This window comes from Berghia stephanieae, chromosome 13, assembly GCF_034508935.2.
Source record: "Berghia stephanieae isolate SIO BIC M18660-M18661 chromosome 13, UCSD_Bste_1.3, whole genome shotgun sequence".
NCBI lineage: Eukaryota > Metazoa > Mollusca > Gastropoda > Nudibranchia > Aeolidiidae > Berghia > Berghia stephanieae.
In genome coordinates this window covers 6,346,958-6,367,001 of record NC_088372.1, presented here as the reverse complement: position 1 = coordinate 6,367,001, position 20,044 = coordinate 6,346,958, and the positions used below count along the sequence as shown (strand labels likewise).

Here is a 20,044-nt window from a genome sequence, read left to right as displayed (position 1 = left end):
GAAGAAGAAGTAGTGGAAGAAGAAGAAGAAGAAGAAGAAGAAGAAGAAGAAGAAGAAGAAGAAGAAGAATTTCAACATAATCACCATCATCTTCCTCACCACGGCCACTACAAAAAGTCTAATTCAACTCACCAATGCTGTGTCCACACATGAACGGTTCTGTAGAAGGCGAGGGGTCCGACAAGCCGACTGCATTCTGGGCCCTCACTCTAAATTGGTAGGTCAAGTTATCACGGAGGTCAGCGACCTGGCAGGACAGCTCCTTGACCGGCTGTTTGAAGACCGGTAACCAGGAACGGCCGCTGATGTCCTGTCGTTCCAGGACGTATCCGGTGATCGGCGAACAGCCGTCAGATTCCGGTGGAGACCAGGAGAGATTGACGAAGTCTTTGCCGATTTCCTCCACGACTGGGGCGTTCTTGGGTGCGCTGGGTTTTTCTATGGACCAGATAATGGCAAATATTATATAGGGAAGAGACAATAATGAAATCTTGAAAACTTGAGCTTTCATATAGAGCAAATATCCACTAAACGTGCTCAAAGCACTTTACGTGGGGTCCCTGACAAAAAGCAACTCGTAGCATGCAGAACGAGACACGACGCCTGTTAGGCGATAGTACAATTTTTTTCCGACAGAGACAACGCAGTTAACGGCCAGGTATTCATTTTACACATGAGTATGGTGAGAGAATGAGAGTAAAGAGCCTTTTCCAAGGATTCAACTATGTGCGGAGCGAGGCTCGAACCCAGGACCTTCCGATCCAACCACATAGACCACAAAGCCGCACAAAAAGCTCAATTTGTTTATTGTTTCAACATTAACAAGTTAAAATTATATATCATTGCAATTTTATGAGAATATTGTCTCTAATGGTTGATAGAAAAATCACACACAACAAAATACAAAATTAAGCGTGACACATACATGTTATACAACATTATAGCGATGAAAGTAGATATGTTAAAAAGTCATTAAAAACGAAATGTTGAGGGGAAAAATACCCACCCTTCTTGATTTTGAGAGTGACAGGCGTTGAGAGTTCGGCGGGGTCACTTCTGCCAGCAGGATTTTCAGCAAACACTCGGAATGAGAAAGATTTGCCCTAGATTAGGAAGAATAATAATAATAATAATAATAATAATAATAATAATAATAATAATAATAATAATAATAATAATAATAATAATAATAATAATAATAATAATAATAATAATGATTCCCTTTATTCATCCCTAAGGGGAAATTTGTCTTTAGGGTCTATTCCAAGGGAAGATTGGAATAACCCAGGCGTCAGCCGCAGTACAGCGCCGCAAAGTGAGCAAAGGCTAGGTGACTTGCTCAAGGCCACACAGAGCGGCGGGTAGTCGAACTCGGTACCTTTCGGGTATGAAGCAAAGACCGTACCGCTGAGCAAAGGTAGAAAAAAACAGTAAGCTCCGTAGTGTAATGAAAATGTTACACGAATTCGTGCTTCCTTCCGAAGGGAGGAGGATTCTATTTCCTGTCCTATCATTGTTTTTGTTTATTCACCTGAACTACGCCATTCACACACACACACACACACACACACACACACACATATATATATATATATATATATATATATATATATATATATATATATATATATATATATATAAAACATCTGTCCTTAGTGTTTCATTCATCGTGTTTTCTTGATAAATGGGAAACCCGAAACTTCCACAGTATTATGTGTCTTCGTTTAATAAATTGAAGCTTACATTCCAATACTTAACGGTGTTTTTTTTAATTTTCCCCGTTGTGCAGGAAATTTGTTGGTCCCATTGGTTGAACTATCGAGTACAACTCATTGTTTAACTTTCTTTCGGTGGTTTTGGTCCATATCCTTCGTAAACTTATAGCCTGATACTGACCACAACATGACGTTAAAAGACAAGTCTTTGGCTTGAAATGAAAACAAATCGTGGGTTGTATTGAATAGTTCAACTTATGAGATCATTTTTTTCCTTGAGTACTACCTACTAACGACAACTCACTAGACACTGCACAAACCTTTAAAATGACGTCAAATTACAAGTCCTATTGGGTTCTCGTCTCAGGCTATATGTTAACGATGGCTACGGTTGGTCACCTTGTATTGTGACATACTTTTGGTCAACGTCAGGCTATGCGTTTACGAAACTATGTTCCAAGACCATACGTCCACACCAGAGAGTGCAAAGTACAACTGGTGAATTGATGACCTGAGACAGAATCTACCTCTAACCAGACAATCCTACAGAATGCAACTCGTGAATTGATGACATGAGCCAAAATCTACCTCTTATCAGAGAATCCCCACAGAATGCAACTGGTGAATTGGTGATCTGAGCCAAAATCTACCTCTAACCAGACAATCTACTTACCTGAGGCAGCTTCTTGACCATGAGCCAAGTAGTTTTTCCAGGCAGATCGGCCAGATTGTCCCATCGTTGACTGTCGGCAGGTCGTTGTTGGACGATGTACTTGGTAATGTCTCCTTCATCGTCCTCCGGTGGGGACCAAACCAGAGTCAGGGAGTCACGGTCAACCTTCTCGGCACGCAGGTTCTCTGGTGGTGACGGCTTGCCTGGGATATAATAATAATAATAATAATAATAATAATAATAATAATAATAATAATAATAATAATAATAATAATAATAATAATAGATCTTTATTGTCCATAAATATGGCAATTTGTCATTTAGTTACACTTGTTATAACGTTAAATGATAACTATAACATTGAACAGATATTTCACTCCTACTTATTTTCTCTCTCTCTCTCTCCTCTCATTCTCTCTCTCTCTCTCTCTCTCTCTCTCTCTCTCTCTCTCATATGAATGGAAATATAAGAAATAGTAAATAAGTAAAAAAAAACTTGAGCTTTTATATATAGCGCAATATACACTAAACGTGCTCAAAGTGCTTTACATGGGGTACCTGACTAACAGCAACGCGTAACATGTAGAACGAGACATGACACCTGTTAGGCGGTATTCATTTTTTTTTCAACATAGACAACGCTGTTAACAGCCAGGTACTCATTTTACACATGAGTACGGTGAGACAATGTGAATCAAGAGCCTATTCCAAGGACTCAAGTAAGTGCCGAGAAAGGATCGAACCCAGAACCTTCCGATCCGAAGGTGAATGTCATACCACAAGTAAATATATTGCTTCAGACAAATTAATGTAAATGTTGCTGCTCGAAGCTCGAAGAAATAAATAGCAATGTGAAATTGAATGTAAAGCTTCAATTTGATATACAAAAACAGATAATAAGGACGTTTCGGGTTTCCCCTTTATCAACAATGGAAATTGTTTGTTACCTTTTTGTTAGGACAAGGGTAGGAAAGAGTAATGACATAACTTAAACCATGTATTTAGATTAAGGAATGTATCGTATTTCTGATTGTTATTTTAAAATGCTTACCTTTTGAACAAGAAGTTATCAATTTCTATTAAAGAGTGAAGCAAGCGCCGAGGACAATTAAATACGATAGTTTCGATGTTTTCCGTTCATACAAGTGTCACCATTGTTATTGTCACGGTTGTCAATTTGACAAAAACGACGCGCTATCATCATCATCACGACCATCATCATCATCATCATCATCATCATCATCATCATCATCATCGTCGTCGTCGTCGTCATTGTCATCATCGTCATCCTCCTCCTCCTCCTCCTCCTCCTCATCATCATCATCATCATCATCATCATCATCATCATCATCATCGTCGTCGTCCACGTCGTTATTATCAACACCATCATCATTTTCCTCTTCTTGCTCCCTCTCCTCCTTCTATTCCTCACCATGATAAATCCTTCTCCTCCCTCCCTCTTCCTTTTTACTCATAACTATTAATTACTTTGTTCTAATAATATGTGTTTCAAAGATGACCTCCTCTCTCTCTCTCTCTCTCTCTCTCTCTCTCTCTCTCTCTCTCTCTCTGTCTTTCTTTCTCTTTCTTTCTCTCTCTCTCTCCCTTTCTCTCTCTTTATCTCTCTCTCTTTCTCTCTCTTTCTCTCTCCCTCTTTCTCTCGCTCTCTCTTTCTCTCTCTTTCTCTCTCTCTCTCTCTCTCTCTCTCTCTTTCTCTCTCTCTGCCTCTCTCTCTCTCTCCTTCTCTCTCTTTCACACACAAACACACACACACACACACACACACACATTCGACGCACATATCCAAATTCTCGCAACACAAACTTTATAAGCATACACAATGTTAATATTCATATTTTTAGTCAACGTGCACATATTTGTAGGTCTGGTGACCAAACGAAATTATGGACTTAATTTAACATTTTTGTAAATAATATTATTATGCGTTGATTTGAGTGTATTTCCATTACAATAATGAGCCCAAACCAATATGGATAATCAGACCTTCAAATAAGTACACATTGGTTTTAATACTTTTACTGGAAAAAAAACCCCACCACAAACGGCTCACACAAAACGTTTTCAAATTATAATCATTTAGAAGCAAGACAGAAAAGGAAAGCATATAAAATCACAACCAAATAACACAACTTCCAAAACAATGCGAGGTTAATTGAAAGCAAATCTTTATTCAAAGGGAATTATTATATAGGGAATTATTAAAGGGAATTATTGTTTTATCATAGGGAATGTGTCTAGTTATAATTAGGATAACATAGGGAATTAAATACGAATGTTTGCAATGGTTGGTCAAGGAATATTTATATTAGGGTTTAAAGATTATATTATAACAGCTATACATCTGTTATAGTCATTGTTATATTAATGAGGATAACATGGGGAATTAAATGTAAATATTTGTTGTGGCTGGTCAAGGAATTATTACAAAATTATCTAAAATTATAACATAAGTCTAATACAGAGAATTCAGGCTAAGGGGGATGCTATATCTCAAAGTAAGAGCTGGAGAGAGAGAGAGAGAGAGAGAGAGAGAGAGAGAGAGAGAGAGAGAGAGGAGAGGAGAATTACTCTGAAATTATGGTAGTCAGATATAGAATAGAAATTGCAGGTGAGTATTTGAAAGTGTTACTCATCGGTTTCAGAGTTTTTTGTTTTTGTACAAGGCAAAGTAAATAAAATAATTATATAACAACAACAACAACAGTTACAATGTAGAAATTTGAAAGAGTTGGAATCAAAACTTGAAGATTAAATAAATTATTTTTTTCGCATTATTCCATAGCCTTGGTTATCACAAAACACAGGTAGATATAGGTATTGTACGGTTCCAACAAATCTTGAGTGTTACACACATCAAAAAGACACTTAGTTTTACACAAATAATCATGACAATATATAAATCTAGTGGGTTAAACATTCAGGGTAAAAATACAAATACCCATTTTTATCTCATTTGAAAATGAATGAAATTATAACATCAAACACCAATTTTTTTTAGAATTAGAAACAACATCAAATATTAATAACAACAATGTGAGGCCACGTGCACGTATATCGTTTTGTTATGACACAAACAATATTTAAACGACGAAAAACTCGTATCAAATCAACTTTCGAAATTTAAGTTGGGATTTGATCTATAAATTGATCATTTCCCTTCTTCATTGTCATTGTTCTTATTGATTTTGACAAGGGAAATGGCTGAGATAAAACAAGTTGGCTCTTAGGTCAATTCCGTATGATAATTCATTTTAAGACCACCCACTCCTTTAAAGCCATAAGATGCTGGGAGCTGGAGTATATCCCGGTATCTGTCAGAAACAATTGCTCCCCTACCCTTGTAAAGAACAATAGAGACCCACCTTTGCAGGAGTAAAATAATTTTCATATTCATATTAGAAAATGAGCAAATGAAAGGTAGAATTATTCAAGATCGCCCCCCCCCCCCTTCCAACCCCACTGCCTCCAAAACCCCCAAAAGAATATGGAAAAATGAACCAAAAAGAAAAATCAAACAATACAAAACAGCATTCGAAAAAAGCACAAAAAGCCAACATTTGACAAGTGATGTATCTAACTTTAAGTGTCAAAAATCTTGACGCGTCTTCTGGTATCGTCTAGCTAATCTACTTTAGAATCGTCCGTCAATAGAGTTGAGATCGATCCTGTCGTAAGTACAACTACAACTCAGAGGGTTGAATACTCGAATACTCGAATACTCAATATAAATACTCGATTCTTCTGATCGTCTGGGTCAAGTACACGTGGATACGAGGCTCCAGGTTTGGCCTTGACCTCATCCAGTTAAAGCCGGAATACTCTGATAGCCCAAGGTGAAGGTCAAAGTCGGTGTTAGGGGAGAGGTTAAAGAAATTTGTTTTAAGTAATTGATGATCAGACAAAAATTATTTTTTTTTCTTGATAGAATGTATACGACTAAATTCGTATTCCGTCCTGAATGAGTTAATCTCAGAAACCAAAATTAAACTTGCTACAAGTTACGTGGTTTAAAAAAAAAAATGAAAAAAAAAATAGTTAACAATTCTTTTATAAACTAAAAATGGCTTTTTAAAGTTTGTGAGAACAGGGAAATTCAATTTGATTGATAGAAAAAGAATTTTATTAAAATTAATCTTTATAAAAAATACACAGGATTCGCCATTGTAGGGGGGGGGGTAATTAATCAGTGCGTTTATTTACTATGCATGCAATACATGCTGCAACATACTTGGTTACACGCTCAATAGCATTCAATAGTCTGATGTCACGTCCGCTAAACAACCATCAGTTAGGTTCTAAACAAAGAAAATCGGTACTTTTTATTCTTCATGCTGGCTAGAACTTTTTAACATGTCATAATGTGATCAGAATGTATAAAAGTCAAACCATGATCAGATTTATAACGGGTTTTTTTCCTCTGGATAAAATTTTATGCTCGTCGGAGAAATATTTCATAAGGGCGTCCGATATTGTTCTGATAGTTTCGAATTAGTTACTTAGTTACAATGCGTCATTACGAGGGAAGTGACGTCACGACTGTTGAAGCCTATTCTGTGAAGCAAAAAGTTTCTTCATGCATTTGGCAACAAGACAAAACAGAAAGGGACAGAAAATCAAACTAAAATATAATTTGTGACTCACCGCCACCATCTAGCATGCAAAAATAATGATTAGGTAAAAATATGGAGTTAAACTGATTTTTACAAACACACACACATACACACACATACACACACACACACACACAAAGGCAAAGTAAATAAGAGGAACAGATATAAAATATGTGACCCTTCGCCTCAAAACGGTATTAAGTCGGAATGGTTAAGGTGTTGAAAATTGAAATTATAGCCAGAAATATCAGACTTGTGTTGAGTTTGTATGTTTCATTGAGGAGAATGGCAACCATAGTTTAGGGTGCTAATGCCAACAATTTATATTTGTGACCAGTTTAACATTTAATTCGGCTTTTAAGCATGTGGTTCGTTCCGACATAATACCGTTTTGAGACGATGGGTCACATATTATTATCTTCATATCACACACACACACCCAAACACACTCACACACACAAACACACACAAACAAACACACACACACAAACACACACACATACACACACACACAAACACACACACATCCACAAACATACACAAACACACACTTACACACAAAGGTCACCTTTGAAACCCTCTGGGGTGTTGAAATCTCAAAACGCAGATATCCGAGATGAACGGTTTTGTCAAAAATGATCAGTAAATTGATTTCTTCATTTAATACTAACGAAAGAGTGAAAATGGAAAGGATTCGTATGGGAACAAAACAGACAATGGACGTTTCGGGTACAAACCCTTCGTCAGCACAACAGTACACAAATAAACTTGGAAAACAAATAAAATAAAATAAATAAATAATTTTATTTGTTTTCCACGTTTATTTGTGTACTGTTGTGCTGACGAAGGGTTTGTACCCGAAACGTCCATTGTCTGTTTTGTTCCCATACGAAGCCTTTCCATTTTCACTCTGTCGTTAGTATTTTACGATCACCGGCTTCAGGCAGCCCTTACCGTTTTCTACTTTCTTCATTTAAAGTGATTCGCGGAAACTTCACAGAAGTTTAGAAATTATTCAAAGCTAGACATAAAGAAATACGCTTTAAATATTTTTAAAAAGTGCTTGAATAACACATTTTTCATTGCCCCTCAATTTCTCTTTCTTCTTTTCTCCTTTTTTTTTGTTTGTATTGGGGTGGGGGGGGGGGGGGGGGAGAGAAAAGGATTTTTCAGGGGAGCAGAGGGATTTTTTAAACTATCTACAAGAGACGTAAGAATAGAATGGTTCTAAGAAGCTCATTTATGGATGGGAAATGGACTGCAAAAAATGTGGGGCGAAGAATTAGAGACAGAGATAGATAGATAGATAGATAGATAGATAGATAGATAGATAGATAGATAGATAGATAGATAGAGATAGATAGATAGATAGATAGATAGATAGATAGATAGATAGATAGATAGATAGATAGATAGATAGATATAGATAGATAAATAATAAATAACATAGATAGATAGATAGATAGATAGATAGATAGATAGATAGATAGATAGATAGATAGATAGATAGATAGATAGATAGATAGATAGATAGATAAATAGATAGATAGATAGATAGATAGATAGATAGATAGATAGATAGATAGATAGATAGATAGATAGATAGATAGATAGATAGATAGATAGATAGATAGATAGATAGATAGATAGATAGATAGATAGATAAATAGATATATAGATAGATAGATAGATAGATAGATAGATAGATAGATAGATAGATAGATAGATAGATAGACAGATAGACAGATAGATAGAGAGAGAGAGAGAGAGAGAGAGAGAGAGAGAGAGAGAGAGAGAAAGAGAGAGAGGGGGGGGGATGGGAAAGAGCGAGTAAATGTAGAGAGTGAAAAAAAAAAACAGTAGAATAATTGCAGAGGAATGGACTAGATAAACTATTAGGTGTAATCGGATGGATGGAATGAAGAGTCGTTCAGGAGAATGTGTTTTTATTACCATTGATATAGTAAAATCAATGTAGCTAAAGGAATGAGGTTATCTCAAACTCAAGTGTCTGGTATTTGTACTAAGATGGGTCTATTGGCTAATGGTGTGGGGGAGAGGTCTGAAGAGGGGGAGGGGAAGTAACTCTATCGAATATTATTTGAAGAGTAAAGACAATTCACTTCACTTATACTTCTTCCTCATCCTACTGATTTTCCTCCATTCTCTACCACCTCATCTTCCTCCTCCTCCTCCTTTTCTCTTCTTCTTGTTCTTCTTTTATTTTGTTTTTCTTCTTCTTCTTCTTCTTCTTCTTCTTCTTCTTCTTCTTCTTCTTCTTCTTCTTCTTCTTCTTCTTCTTCTTCTTCTTCTTCTTCTTCTTCTTCTCCTCCTTCTTCTTCTTCTCTTCCTCTTACGTCTCATCTTTTCCGGCTTCTTCTTCCTCCTCCTCTTCATCTACACTATACTCCCCCACTCTTCCATACCCCCCCCCCCCCAACCCTCAAAAAAAAAAAAGAAAAAATAATTTCAGATTCCTCCCACTTGTCTCTGCTTTCTTCTCTAGCTACAAACGCTGTATCTGTTACTTGCAATAAAATACTCACCGAATATTCTCTTGGGCACAATCGGTGTCTCAGATTCCAAAGGCTTGCTTCGACCACACTTGTTCTCGGCATAGATCTTAAAATAGTACTCCCTGTTCTCGTAGAGGGAAGCACAGGTGAATTCTGTCTTGTCGCCATCGGTTCTGCCGCAATACATCCAAGCACGTTTGCCCTCCTCTCGGCGTTCAACGATGTAGGAAGTGATAGGAAGACCTCCGTCGTATTTGGGCGCTTCCCATTGGATGGTGGCTGAGTCACGTGTGATTTGGAGAGCTTTGACTGGACCAACTGGACAAGACGGTGCTTCTGTAAGTTAAAATTTGCATAGAAACGTGTTTGTTAGTGAGTATTGATAACAGGATAGTTGGTAAACACAAATGTTTAATTGATAAAGCTCATAAAATATTTTTTTTAACTTGTATTTATTTCAGTAATCACATGTTTGTCTTTGAATAAGTTCAACATCTCAACCAATCAAAGAACACATGTTGTCTACAAAGCATAATAAAGCAAGATCTTATTTATGATGCTGAATCTCGTTTAAATTAATACGAGACTTAGTTGATTTAACGTGAATTATTTTATAGAAAAAAAAATCAACTGTAAATGTTAATTAAATATCAACATCGTTTGATCTTTACACTTCAAACCATATTGGTTTATATTTCATTTAGTGAGTTAATGACGTGTTCTTGAAATTTTGTTTGACTAAGAAGCGCTTGGTAAATCAGTATTTATAATTTCTAATTGTTTATGAACTAAATCATATGGGATGAAAATCATTAATTATACTGCTTTTATCTAACTGCATAAAAGAATGTTGTATAGTACTTAACTCTCTCCGGATTTTCCCCAAAACTTCTCACCCAACCTATACAAAAATAGTTTTATTTCACTCAAACACAAAATTTAGTTCTTGCTATACATATTCTTTTAGCTAAAAGAGCTCTTCAACACAGTGTTAATATACTTTAACTATAGCAAATATTTTTGTTCAAATATGATGATGTACAAAAGAAATTAGAATGACAAAAACGTTGGCTGCATCGTAACGAAAGGTAAGGAGGGGGTAAAACAGTTTCTCATAAAACTATACCAAGACCATTGTCATAATTATAAGGAAAAGGGAGGTTTATTAATTTTACGCAATGTAATTATTCATTTCACTTTAAAAAGTCAATATAATCATTGCAAGATTTTGAAATTTATTATAGTGTTGTACATCCAGCATAACTTCCTACTCACCATACAAACTCTTGGGTTTGACAGTCGATTCCGTCTCCAAGGCGTCGCTAATTCCAACCTTGTTTTCGGCCATCACTCGGAATCTGTAGTCAACTCCTTCCAGAAGGTTCTCAATCTTATTTTATTGAAAGACGGAGACAATTGGACAATGATAGCATAATTTATGAATATGCAAATAAACGCATAGTTTTAATATGATACAATAGATAATATTGAATGTTTGTTTGTTTTTACGGGTTTTACGGCGCTTGCAACACACTAAGGTCATACCAGCGCCAGTTATCGAATATAATGAATATTCACTAAGATGTATTTTTCTTCATACCTGTTTAATCCTTTAATTGAGCTTTATATTGTCTTTATATAGTGCAATATCCACTAAATGTGCTCAAAGCAATAAAAGTTTGTTTGGCCTGCTGGAAAAATAAATGAAACATTATGATCCGCATTGAGCATGGTAAACCGCGGAACTGCCAAAGATAAATGTTCATATTCATTCAGATATTATATGTGACCCATCGTCTCAAAACGGTATTATGTCGAACGAACCATATGCTTAAAAGCCGAATTTAATGTTAAAACTAGTCAAAAATATAAATTGTTGGCATTTTAGCACCCAAAAAATATGGTATCCATTCTCCCCAATAAAACATACAAACTCAACACAAGTCTGATATTTCTGGCTATAAATTCAGCTTTCAACATCTTAAGGTCACATATTTTACTTAACTCTTTCCTTACCGACCATTTTCAGCATTTTCCCAAAATTCCAGGCTTACCCAGCAGAAAATTTGATTTTTTAAACTCAAACAAGCTCTCTACAAAACGACTTTATGTTCTTATTACTTAAACAAAGACCATTCTTCAAAGTGTGTAATGTACAAAATAAATCAGAATAAGAAAAAACGTATATTGCGTCGTAACAAATGTGACGATTTTGCTGTAGATGGTAAGGAGAGGGTTAAATTTCTTGTTACCTTCAAAGAAGTTTCGTCTGCTTTGAGAGTGTCCACGCGCACCCATCTCGGCCTTCGGGTGTCGAACTTCTCTACGATGTAACCAGTGATGGGCGAGCGTCCGTCAAAGTCGGGTTTGTCCCAGGCCAGGACCACGCTGTCCTCTGTGACGTCAGACACTGTGAGAGGTCCTCGCGGTGCTGATGGTTTTTCTGAGGGGGGGGGGGGGGGGGAGAGATAAAGGAACATTTCAATTTTCTGTCTTAAAGATCTAAATAGCAATGTGAAAAAATTGATTGGAAGCTTCAATTTAATATACAAAAACGGATAAATTGGACGTTTCGGGATTCCCCTTTATTCACAAAACAGGATGAATGAAACACTACAGGCGAATGAGATAATTTGGTAGTGGCGTTGTTAAGATGAATAAACAAAAACGCAATGTTACTTTCTTTTTTGACCCATAAAATGAGCTTTTGTATAGAGCAATATCGACTAAACGTGCTCAAAGTGCTTTGCAAAGGGTCCATGTCCAACAGCAACACGTAACATGTAGGGCGAGACATGACGCCTGTTGGGCGATATTACAATTTTTTTCTCCGACAGAAACAACACTGTTAACGGTCAGCGGTACTCATTTTACACCTGACTACGATGAGCGAATGTGAGTAAAGAGTCTTCTCCAAGGACTCAACTATGCGCTGCTCAGAGCGGGACTCGAACCCAGGACAATCCTATCCGAAGGCGAGAGTGTCATACATACCACTAGACCACATGGCAGGTACTTACCTAGAGGTCTTGATGGAATGATAGAAGCGGTCAAGTATCCGTATTGTCCAGGCCCGGACGCGTTCTTGGCGCAGACCCTAAACTCGTACTCGTATCCTTCGAGAAGGTTCTTGATGGTGGCGTTACAGGTTGGGATGTCAATGTCTTCGGCCAATGTCCAGGAAGAGGATTTGCCCTCGCGTTTCTCTATGATGTAGCCGGTGATCTTGGCACCGCCATCGAAGTATGGTTTCCTCCATTGAAGAGTGGCAGAATTTTGGTCGAATCGGATACACTCTACATTTTCTGGAGCATTTGGTGGTTCTGGGAAATAGATTGAAATGTAAATTATATGTGTCTTGTAGTTAAAACAAAATGGATGAATGGGATGTATTTGATACAGTAGGAAGTATATTTAAAGTAATGTGTTGTGAGCAAAATGGTCTTTGTTGTTGTTGATGATGATGATGATGATGATGATGATGATGATGATGATGATGATGATGATGATGATGATGGAGGTGATGATGATGATGATGATGATAATGTTGGTGGTTGTGGTGGTGTTGGTAAATTTGTTGTTGGTGGTGGTGCTGATAGAGTTCGTTGTGATGATGTTGATGATGATGATGATGATGATGATGATGATGATGATGATGATGATGATGATGATGATGGTGGTGATGGTTGTGGTGGTATTGGTAAAGTTGTTGTTGTTGGTAGTGATAGCAGTGGTTGTGATGATGATGATGATGATGATGATGATGATGATGATGATGATGATGATGATGATGATGATAATGATGATGATGATGATGATGATGATGATGATGATGATGATGATGATGATGATGGTAATGGTTGTGGTGGTGTTGGTTAAGTTGTTGTTGTTGGTAGTGATAATATTAGTTGTGATGATGATGATGATGATGATGATGATGATGATGATGATTATGATAACGACGACGACAACGACGACGATAAACGTACCAATTGGCTTCATGGGAGTGACAGGTTTACTAAGGGTCACGGGTTCGCTCAGACCCTCTTCATTCTCGGCCATGACCCGGAAGTAATAGGGACGTCCTTCAAGGAGGTTACGGGCCTTGATTGACCTGGCCTTGGCGTCAGTACGACCGACCTGTATCCATCTGCCGCTGACGGAGTCACGTTTTTCGATGATGTAACCCAAAATATCCGTGCCGCCATTCTTTTCAGGGGCAGACCACTCCAACAAGACAGATTCGTCAGTAACTTCGGAGATTTTGAGGTCCTGGGGGGCTGACGGGACATCTGAAGAAAAAAAAATAATGAGCTTATATATAGCGCAATATCCACTCAACGTGCTCAAAGCGCTTTACAAGGGGTCCCTGGTCAACAGAAGCACTTAACATGTAGGGCGGGACATGACGCCTGTTAGGCGATAATTCACTTTTTTTTTGGACAGAGACAACGCTGTTAACAGTCAGGTATTCATTTTACACTTGAATACGGTGAGTAAAGAGCCTTTTCCAAAGACTCAACTATGCGCTAAGAGGGACACTCGAACCCAGGACCTTCCTATCCGAAAGCAAGTGTCATACCACTTGACCACATAGACGCACATTTGGGGAAAATACTTTGCGATAGACTAGCTTCCTATCCAAAGGATAGCAAGCAATTGCTATTGTCTGTTTCTCGCTATAGAAATAGGGGATAAAACTCCGGATCCATGGGCCGGATGGCTCTGAAGGAAACGAGCACAATTTTGTAAACATTTTCATATCAAGTTGTTTACTCTCTCCTTACCAGCCGTTTTCAGGATTTTACCAAAACTTCACACCCAACTAACACAAAAATATTTTTATCACTCAAAATACAATAGCAGTAACGTTCTTGCAATAAATGATTTCTTTAGCAAAACATACTCTACAACACACTGTGTTCATTTTCTTTAAATTTTATGATGTAAAAGAGAAATTTGAATAAGAATAATGTTGGTTGTATTGCAACGAATGTAACGATTTTCATATAGCTGGTAAGGAGAGGGTTAAGTGAGTCAAAAGCCTTACTGTACAGACTCTTGCATTTGATGGACGCCTTCATGTCCAGGGGTTGTCCAACGCCCAGCTTGTTTTCAGCGTACACTCTGAAGTTGTAGTCGTGGTCCTTGACCAGGGACCCAACCACGTGACTTGTGGTATCGGCGGGAACGCGTCCAGCCCTCACCCAGCCTCCTCGTTGGATGTCCAGTTTGTCAATGATGTAGCCAGTGACCTGGGATATTAACACATTAATAACAAGTGAATATCTTGGTATATAATCTTATCTGTCTTTCTTATCTCACTAAAGGCTTAATATGAATTATCCTTTAAATGCCTTATATAGCTCCATTGTATCATTCACAGACAGTTTTACACAACTTTGAATGTCAGGAAAAATGTATCAATTTTTTTATAATATTATGTATAATAATAATAATAATAATAATAATAATAATAATAATAATAATAATAATAATAATAATAATAATAATAATAATAATAATAATAATAATAATAATAATAATAATATATTACATAGCTCACAGCTCTTTGCGTTGATCTGATCAGTTAAAAAAATTCAATGGCTTATAAAAAGGAAAAATTTCTGAGCAAGAAAAACAAATAATTTTATAGTCGATCTATGATTAAATCTTAATATAATGGATGGCTGAACTATTTAGCTCGTATCCGCTTTTTTACACAATCTTCTAAGCGTTTGATCATGTAAACATTTTAACAATAAAATGTAATAGACGGTATTTTGGAAGCTATAAACAGCTAAAGACTCAAAATTATAATTTTCTGTTCCTTTTGACTATAACATGATATAAAGTATCGTGGTTACTTCGTCAATATATAGGATTGAAGGGATGGTCTGCATAATAATATGTCGTTTTAATTTCTAACATTGTGTAGCGGAAAAAGAGATTTGGGTCAATAGGATTCAATAGTCTGATGTCACGTCTGCCCAGCAACGAGCAGCTTGGTTCTAAACAAAGAAAATCGGTACTTTTTATTCTTCGTACTGACTAGAACTTCTTCACATGCCATCTGATCAGAATGTATAAAAGTCAAAACTTGATCAGATTTATAATGATTTTCTCCTCCGAGTACACTTTTATGCTCGTCGTAGAAGTATTTCATAAGGGCGTCCGCCATTGTTCCGATAGTTTAGAACCAGTTACTAAGTTACTATACGTGGCCATTACGAGGGAAGTGACGTCACGACTGTTGAAGCCTATTATGACTTACGGGAGATCCGCCATCATCCAATGGGGACTGCCAGGACAGTTTGATGGAGTCACGGTTCAGGTTGTCAGCTTGCAGGGGACCCCGTGGAGCTCCAGGCGCTTCTGTTTACGTAAATAAAAAAAATATGACATTTCAATTTTTATGAAATGTAAAATTAGAAATTGAGACTAAATATTATAGAGTATGCCTGAAGAAAATGAAAGGCGAGTTGTGGGAGGTGGTGGATGGGGGTTGGTGGGAAGGGCAATTGTTGCCCAATTCATGTTATGAACCAGATGGCTATCATACTGCATGCAGAACAAGAAATAGACCCCCCAAAAATGGTGAAACGATTCAGAAATATTTATAAATTTTAATATTCCGTCAATTCAAAAAATATTTTAAAATTAATTCAAGGAAGCTATTACCTGTTATTATTCAAAAGTACTTTGAGCACGTTTAGTGGATATTGCGCTATATAAAAGCTAACGTTTTTCTTAAATAGATAATCTGAGATGACGTATAGACTTATTTTTATGCATCGTTTGATATTATTTAAGAAATGCATATACAGTAGTCCGTTTATTCATCATGTGATCATAGAGACACATTGTAATCATGATGTAGGTATAGGGAATGAGATTAGCGGAAGAGTAGCGTCCCTTGATTGGACGTCACCTTACAGAGAGAACGTCAATTTGGTTTTGAAGTGTCTCAAACCGCTTTCACCGGAAGCGAGGACGAGAGACGCATGCGCACAACCAACATGACGTTCTCTCTCTAATAACTTTTCCGCCGGTGACGTCACAGACTATGGGTGACGTCCAATCAAGGGACGCTACTCTTCCGCTAATCTCATTACCTATAGCTCGGCCATTTTAAATTCTAAAAGAAAAAGTAAAATAAAAAAACATAAAAACAGTAACACTTGTCGAGGGAAGTTTATTGTTTGGAAAATTGTTTTCCTTAGCTCTATCAGCGTTTCTTGTTGTATTAATTCTAAATAACTCACCGAGTGGTCTGGATGGTATAACTTTGCTATCAGCCTCAACAGGTTTGCTGCGACCGATCTTGTTCTTCGACATAATACGGAACTTGTATTCTTCCCCTTCCGTCAAATTCCTGACCAGGTGTTTTGTACAAGTGGGTTCTACTTCGGCCACCGTCTTCCACTCCTTGGACTTGTCCAGGGCTTCTATGATGTAAGAGGTCAAAGGTGACCCTCCATCATCCAATGCTGGCAGCCAGTCCAAAGTGACAGAGTCTGCTGTGATTTTACTGGTTCGGAGTTTGCCCGATGGTGGCCCTGGTTTTTCTGTAGGTTTTTTGAAAAATGTTTTCAAAAGGTAATATTTTGACAATGCTGACTCTGATATTGTAATGCCTTGAGACATTCACTTAAAACAGTTCTTAACCCTCTCCTTACCAGCCATTTTCAGGATTTTCCCCAAAACTTCACACCCAACATATATTACTTCTTGCCATACATAACTTCTTTAGTAAAACATGCTCTACAACACACTGTTCAGTTTCTTTAAATTATATGATGTACAAAAGAAATTTGAATAAGAAAAATGTTGGTTGTTTCGAAACGAATGTTACGATTTTCATGTAGTTGGTAAGGAGAGGGTTAAAGAATTCTATTTTAAATTCAGAAGCCCCTTTTAATTAGTACAAAATTGCCTATATCTTGACGTAATCAGCCATTGTGTGAGAATCATTTATAAGATCAGGCACAGATAATCACTTCAAGCCAAGGGACAAATAACTCACCAACAATGCTGTATCTTATCTTATCTTATCTTATCTTATCTTGCTAAGGCTTAATAGGAATTATCCTTTAAATGCCTTATACAGTAGTTTATAATTACAGAATCTCATATAGCTTGTGTTGTATCATTCACAGACAGTTTTACACAACTTTGAATATCAGGAAAAATGTATCAATACGGCAATGTAAAATCGAAAAATAAATACTACTGTAAGGCCCTAATATTCCAGATTATCTGACCAATAAGTCTGATGTTGATTTTAATTTTAAACGATTGGCAAGTAACAATTACAGAACATACCAGGTGCTCTGCGACACGTGACGGGTACATCTGATTCCAGGGGATGGCTGACGCCTTCAGCGTTCTCAGCGAATACCCGGAAGACGTAGTTGTTTCCTTCTACAAGGCCAGTGACGTCACATGACAGGGTGGTCGGCTTAACCGTGTCGACCTGTGCGATGGAAGAAAAATTGGAATGTTGTATAGTAAAATAAAGAGAGTAAAAATGACTCTTATAAAGGTTACAAAATAAAGAAAGCGACGTTTCGGCCTTTGTTTGTTTTGGGTTATTTTCAGGTAAGCTTCTTGTTTACTAGCAAGAAACATTGGACTGGAATCCTCAGGGCAGAAGATCAAGGGGAAGGCCATGAGGAACATGGAGAAGAATTAAAGAAGCTGATATACAGAGAAGTGATAAGACATGGACCGAGATAAAAAAAAAAGGTAGCTCGGGATAGAGAAGGATGGAAACTGTTTGTCTGTGGCCTATACCCTGACCCAGGGTGAACAAGGCAATGATGATGATGATGAAACATTCGTAAAATAAATTATTAAAATGAAAACATTGTCAAAAGGTATTTATTAATTAGTCACCTTCATCCAAGCTTGTCTTTTGGCGTCTCGTCGTTCTACGGTGTAACGTTTGATGGGAAGACCTCCGTCTTTGGTGGGAGGTTTCCACGAGACGGTGGCCGACGTACTGGTCACGTTGGTGGCCTCCAGTGGTCCAACAGGGGCTGAGGGGGGTTCTGGGATGACACACAAACATTGTTGTGGTGGTAGTGGTGATAAAATGGGATGAGGTTTTAGGGGAGATTTGTTTTTATAACGATGGGATGAGTGACAAAATGGGATGTAGTGTAATGGGATATTGTTTTTATAAAGATACAAAGAACATTGTCGGATAGAGAGAAAGAAAGAGAGAGAGATAGAGAGAGAGAAACAGACAGAGAGACAGAGAGAGATAGATAGATAGATAGATAGATAGATAGAGAGAGAGAGAGAGAGAGAGAGAGAGAGAGAGAGAGAGAGAGAGATTTTAATGGAAAAATATTTGAATCGAGACATCAACATTCATATAGTAGTAAAACGGAAAAAGGGGGAAAACTATATAATCTGTGTCAACATATTAAAACAGAATTAAGCAACAATTGCCCACCCCACCCACCCCCATCCACCACAAATATAAATAAATATATGTAAATATTTCAACGTACTCTCTGTTGTCTATCTGGAATTTAGTATTAATGTATTTATGTCTTTATTGCTTTTTTTTTTTTGGTTGTTGGCTGAAGAAGGGTTTTGAGCCCGAAACCTGCCATGTTTGGTATTTTGTTTGTTTTTTTAAGCTGTTATAATATATTCATTTTTGTTGATTAATTTCAACTTACTGTATGGACTCTGAGGAACAATTTCCTCATCGACAACAGCCGGTTCGGACAAGCCGGCCATATTTTCTGCCATAACCCGGATCAAATAGGATGTTCCCTCCGTCAAGTAGAGAACCTCGGCCTCTGTGATCACGGCCTTGACCCTGTCCACGTGAGACCACGACGACTTCCAAGACTCCTTCTTTTCTATGACGTAATTGGAAACTGGGTCACCGCCATCTTGAGAGCTGTGCATCCACGTGATGGTGACAGAGTCTCTCTGAGTTTCTTTCACTTTGAGATTTCTTGGAGCAGATGGCGGCTCTGTGAATTAAAATATTATATTGTCATACACTTTTATCATCTTTTAAAAGACAATAATAAAATTGAGGGAAAGGAAAAACAGCAGCTTCAAAAATGATTGAATTCTTACTTTTTTTTAAAATGTAAGATTGCTGGTTAATATACTTTTATATAGCGCAATATCCACTTAACGTACTCAAAGCGCTTTACAAGGGGTCCCTGGCCAACAGAAACACTTAACATTTAGGACGGGACATGACGCCTGTTAGGCGATATTACACTTTTTCGAACAGAGACAACGCTGTTAATGGTCAGGTTCTCATTTTACACATGAGTACGGTGAGAGAATGTGAGTAAAGAGCCTTTTCTAAGGACTCAACTATGCGCCGAGCGAGGCTCGAACCCAGGACCTTCCGATATGAAAGCGAGTGTCATACCACTAGACCACATAGCCGCAAGTAAACCACATTGAATTACATATACTTTTATCATCTGTTTAGAAAATGATAAAATTAAGCATGATACAAAACAG

At 37.3% G+C, this 20,044-nt stretch overlaps 1 protein-coding gene across 1 annotated transcript in view; it reads right to left on the bottom strand.

Moving 5' to 3' along the window:
- LOC144958989 (uncharacterized) overlaps positions 1-20,044 on the bottom strand; it is a 589,046-nt gene that overhangs the window by 137,858 nt on the left and 431,144 nt on the right. Inside the window, exons 215-228 of the mRNA XM_078891292.1 lie at positions 19,231-19,533; positions 18,434-18,588; positions 17,861-18,011; positions 16,801-17,103; positions 15,810-15,910; positions 14,586-14,790; positions 13,525-13,827; positions 12,556-12,858; positions 11,788-11,978; positions 10,811-10,925; positions 9,566-9,871; positions 2,389-2,591; positions 1,007-1,103; positions 133-438 (exon numbers count right to left, since the gene is read on the bottom strand). Coding sequence (XP_078747418.1) covers positions 133-438; positions 1,007-1,103; positions 2,389-2,591; positions 9,566-9,871; positions 10,811-10,925; positions 11,788-11,978; positions 12,556-12,858; positions 13,525-13,827; positions 14,586-14,790; positions 15,810-15,910; positions 16,801-17,103; positions 17,861-18,011; positions 18,434-18,588; positions 19,231-19,533 — 3,042 coding nt within the window. The remainder of the gene's footprint in view (positions 1-132; positions 439-1,006; positions 1,104-2,388; positions 2,592-9,565; positions 9,872-10,810; positions 10,926-11,787; positions 11,979-12,555; positions 12,859-13,524; positions 13,828-14,585; positions 14,791-15,809; positions 15,911-16,800; positions 17,104-17,860; positions 18,012-18,433; positions 18,589-19,230; positions 19,534-20,044) is intronic.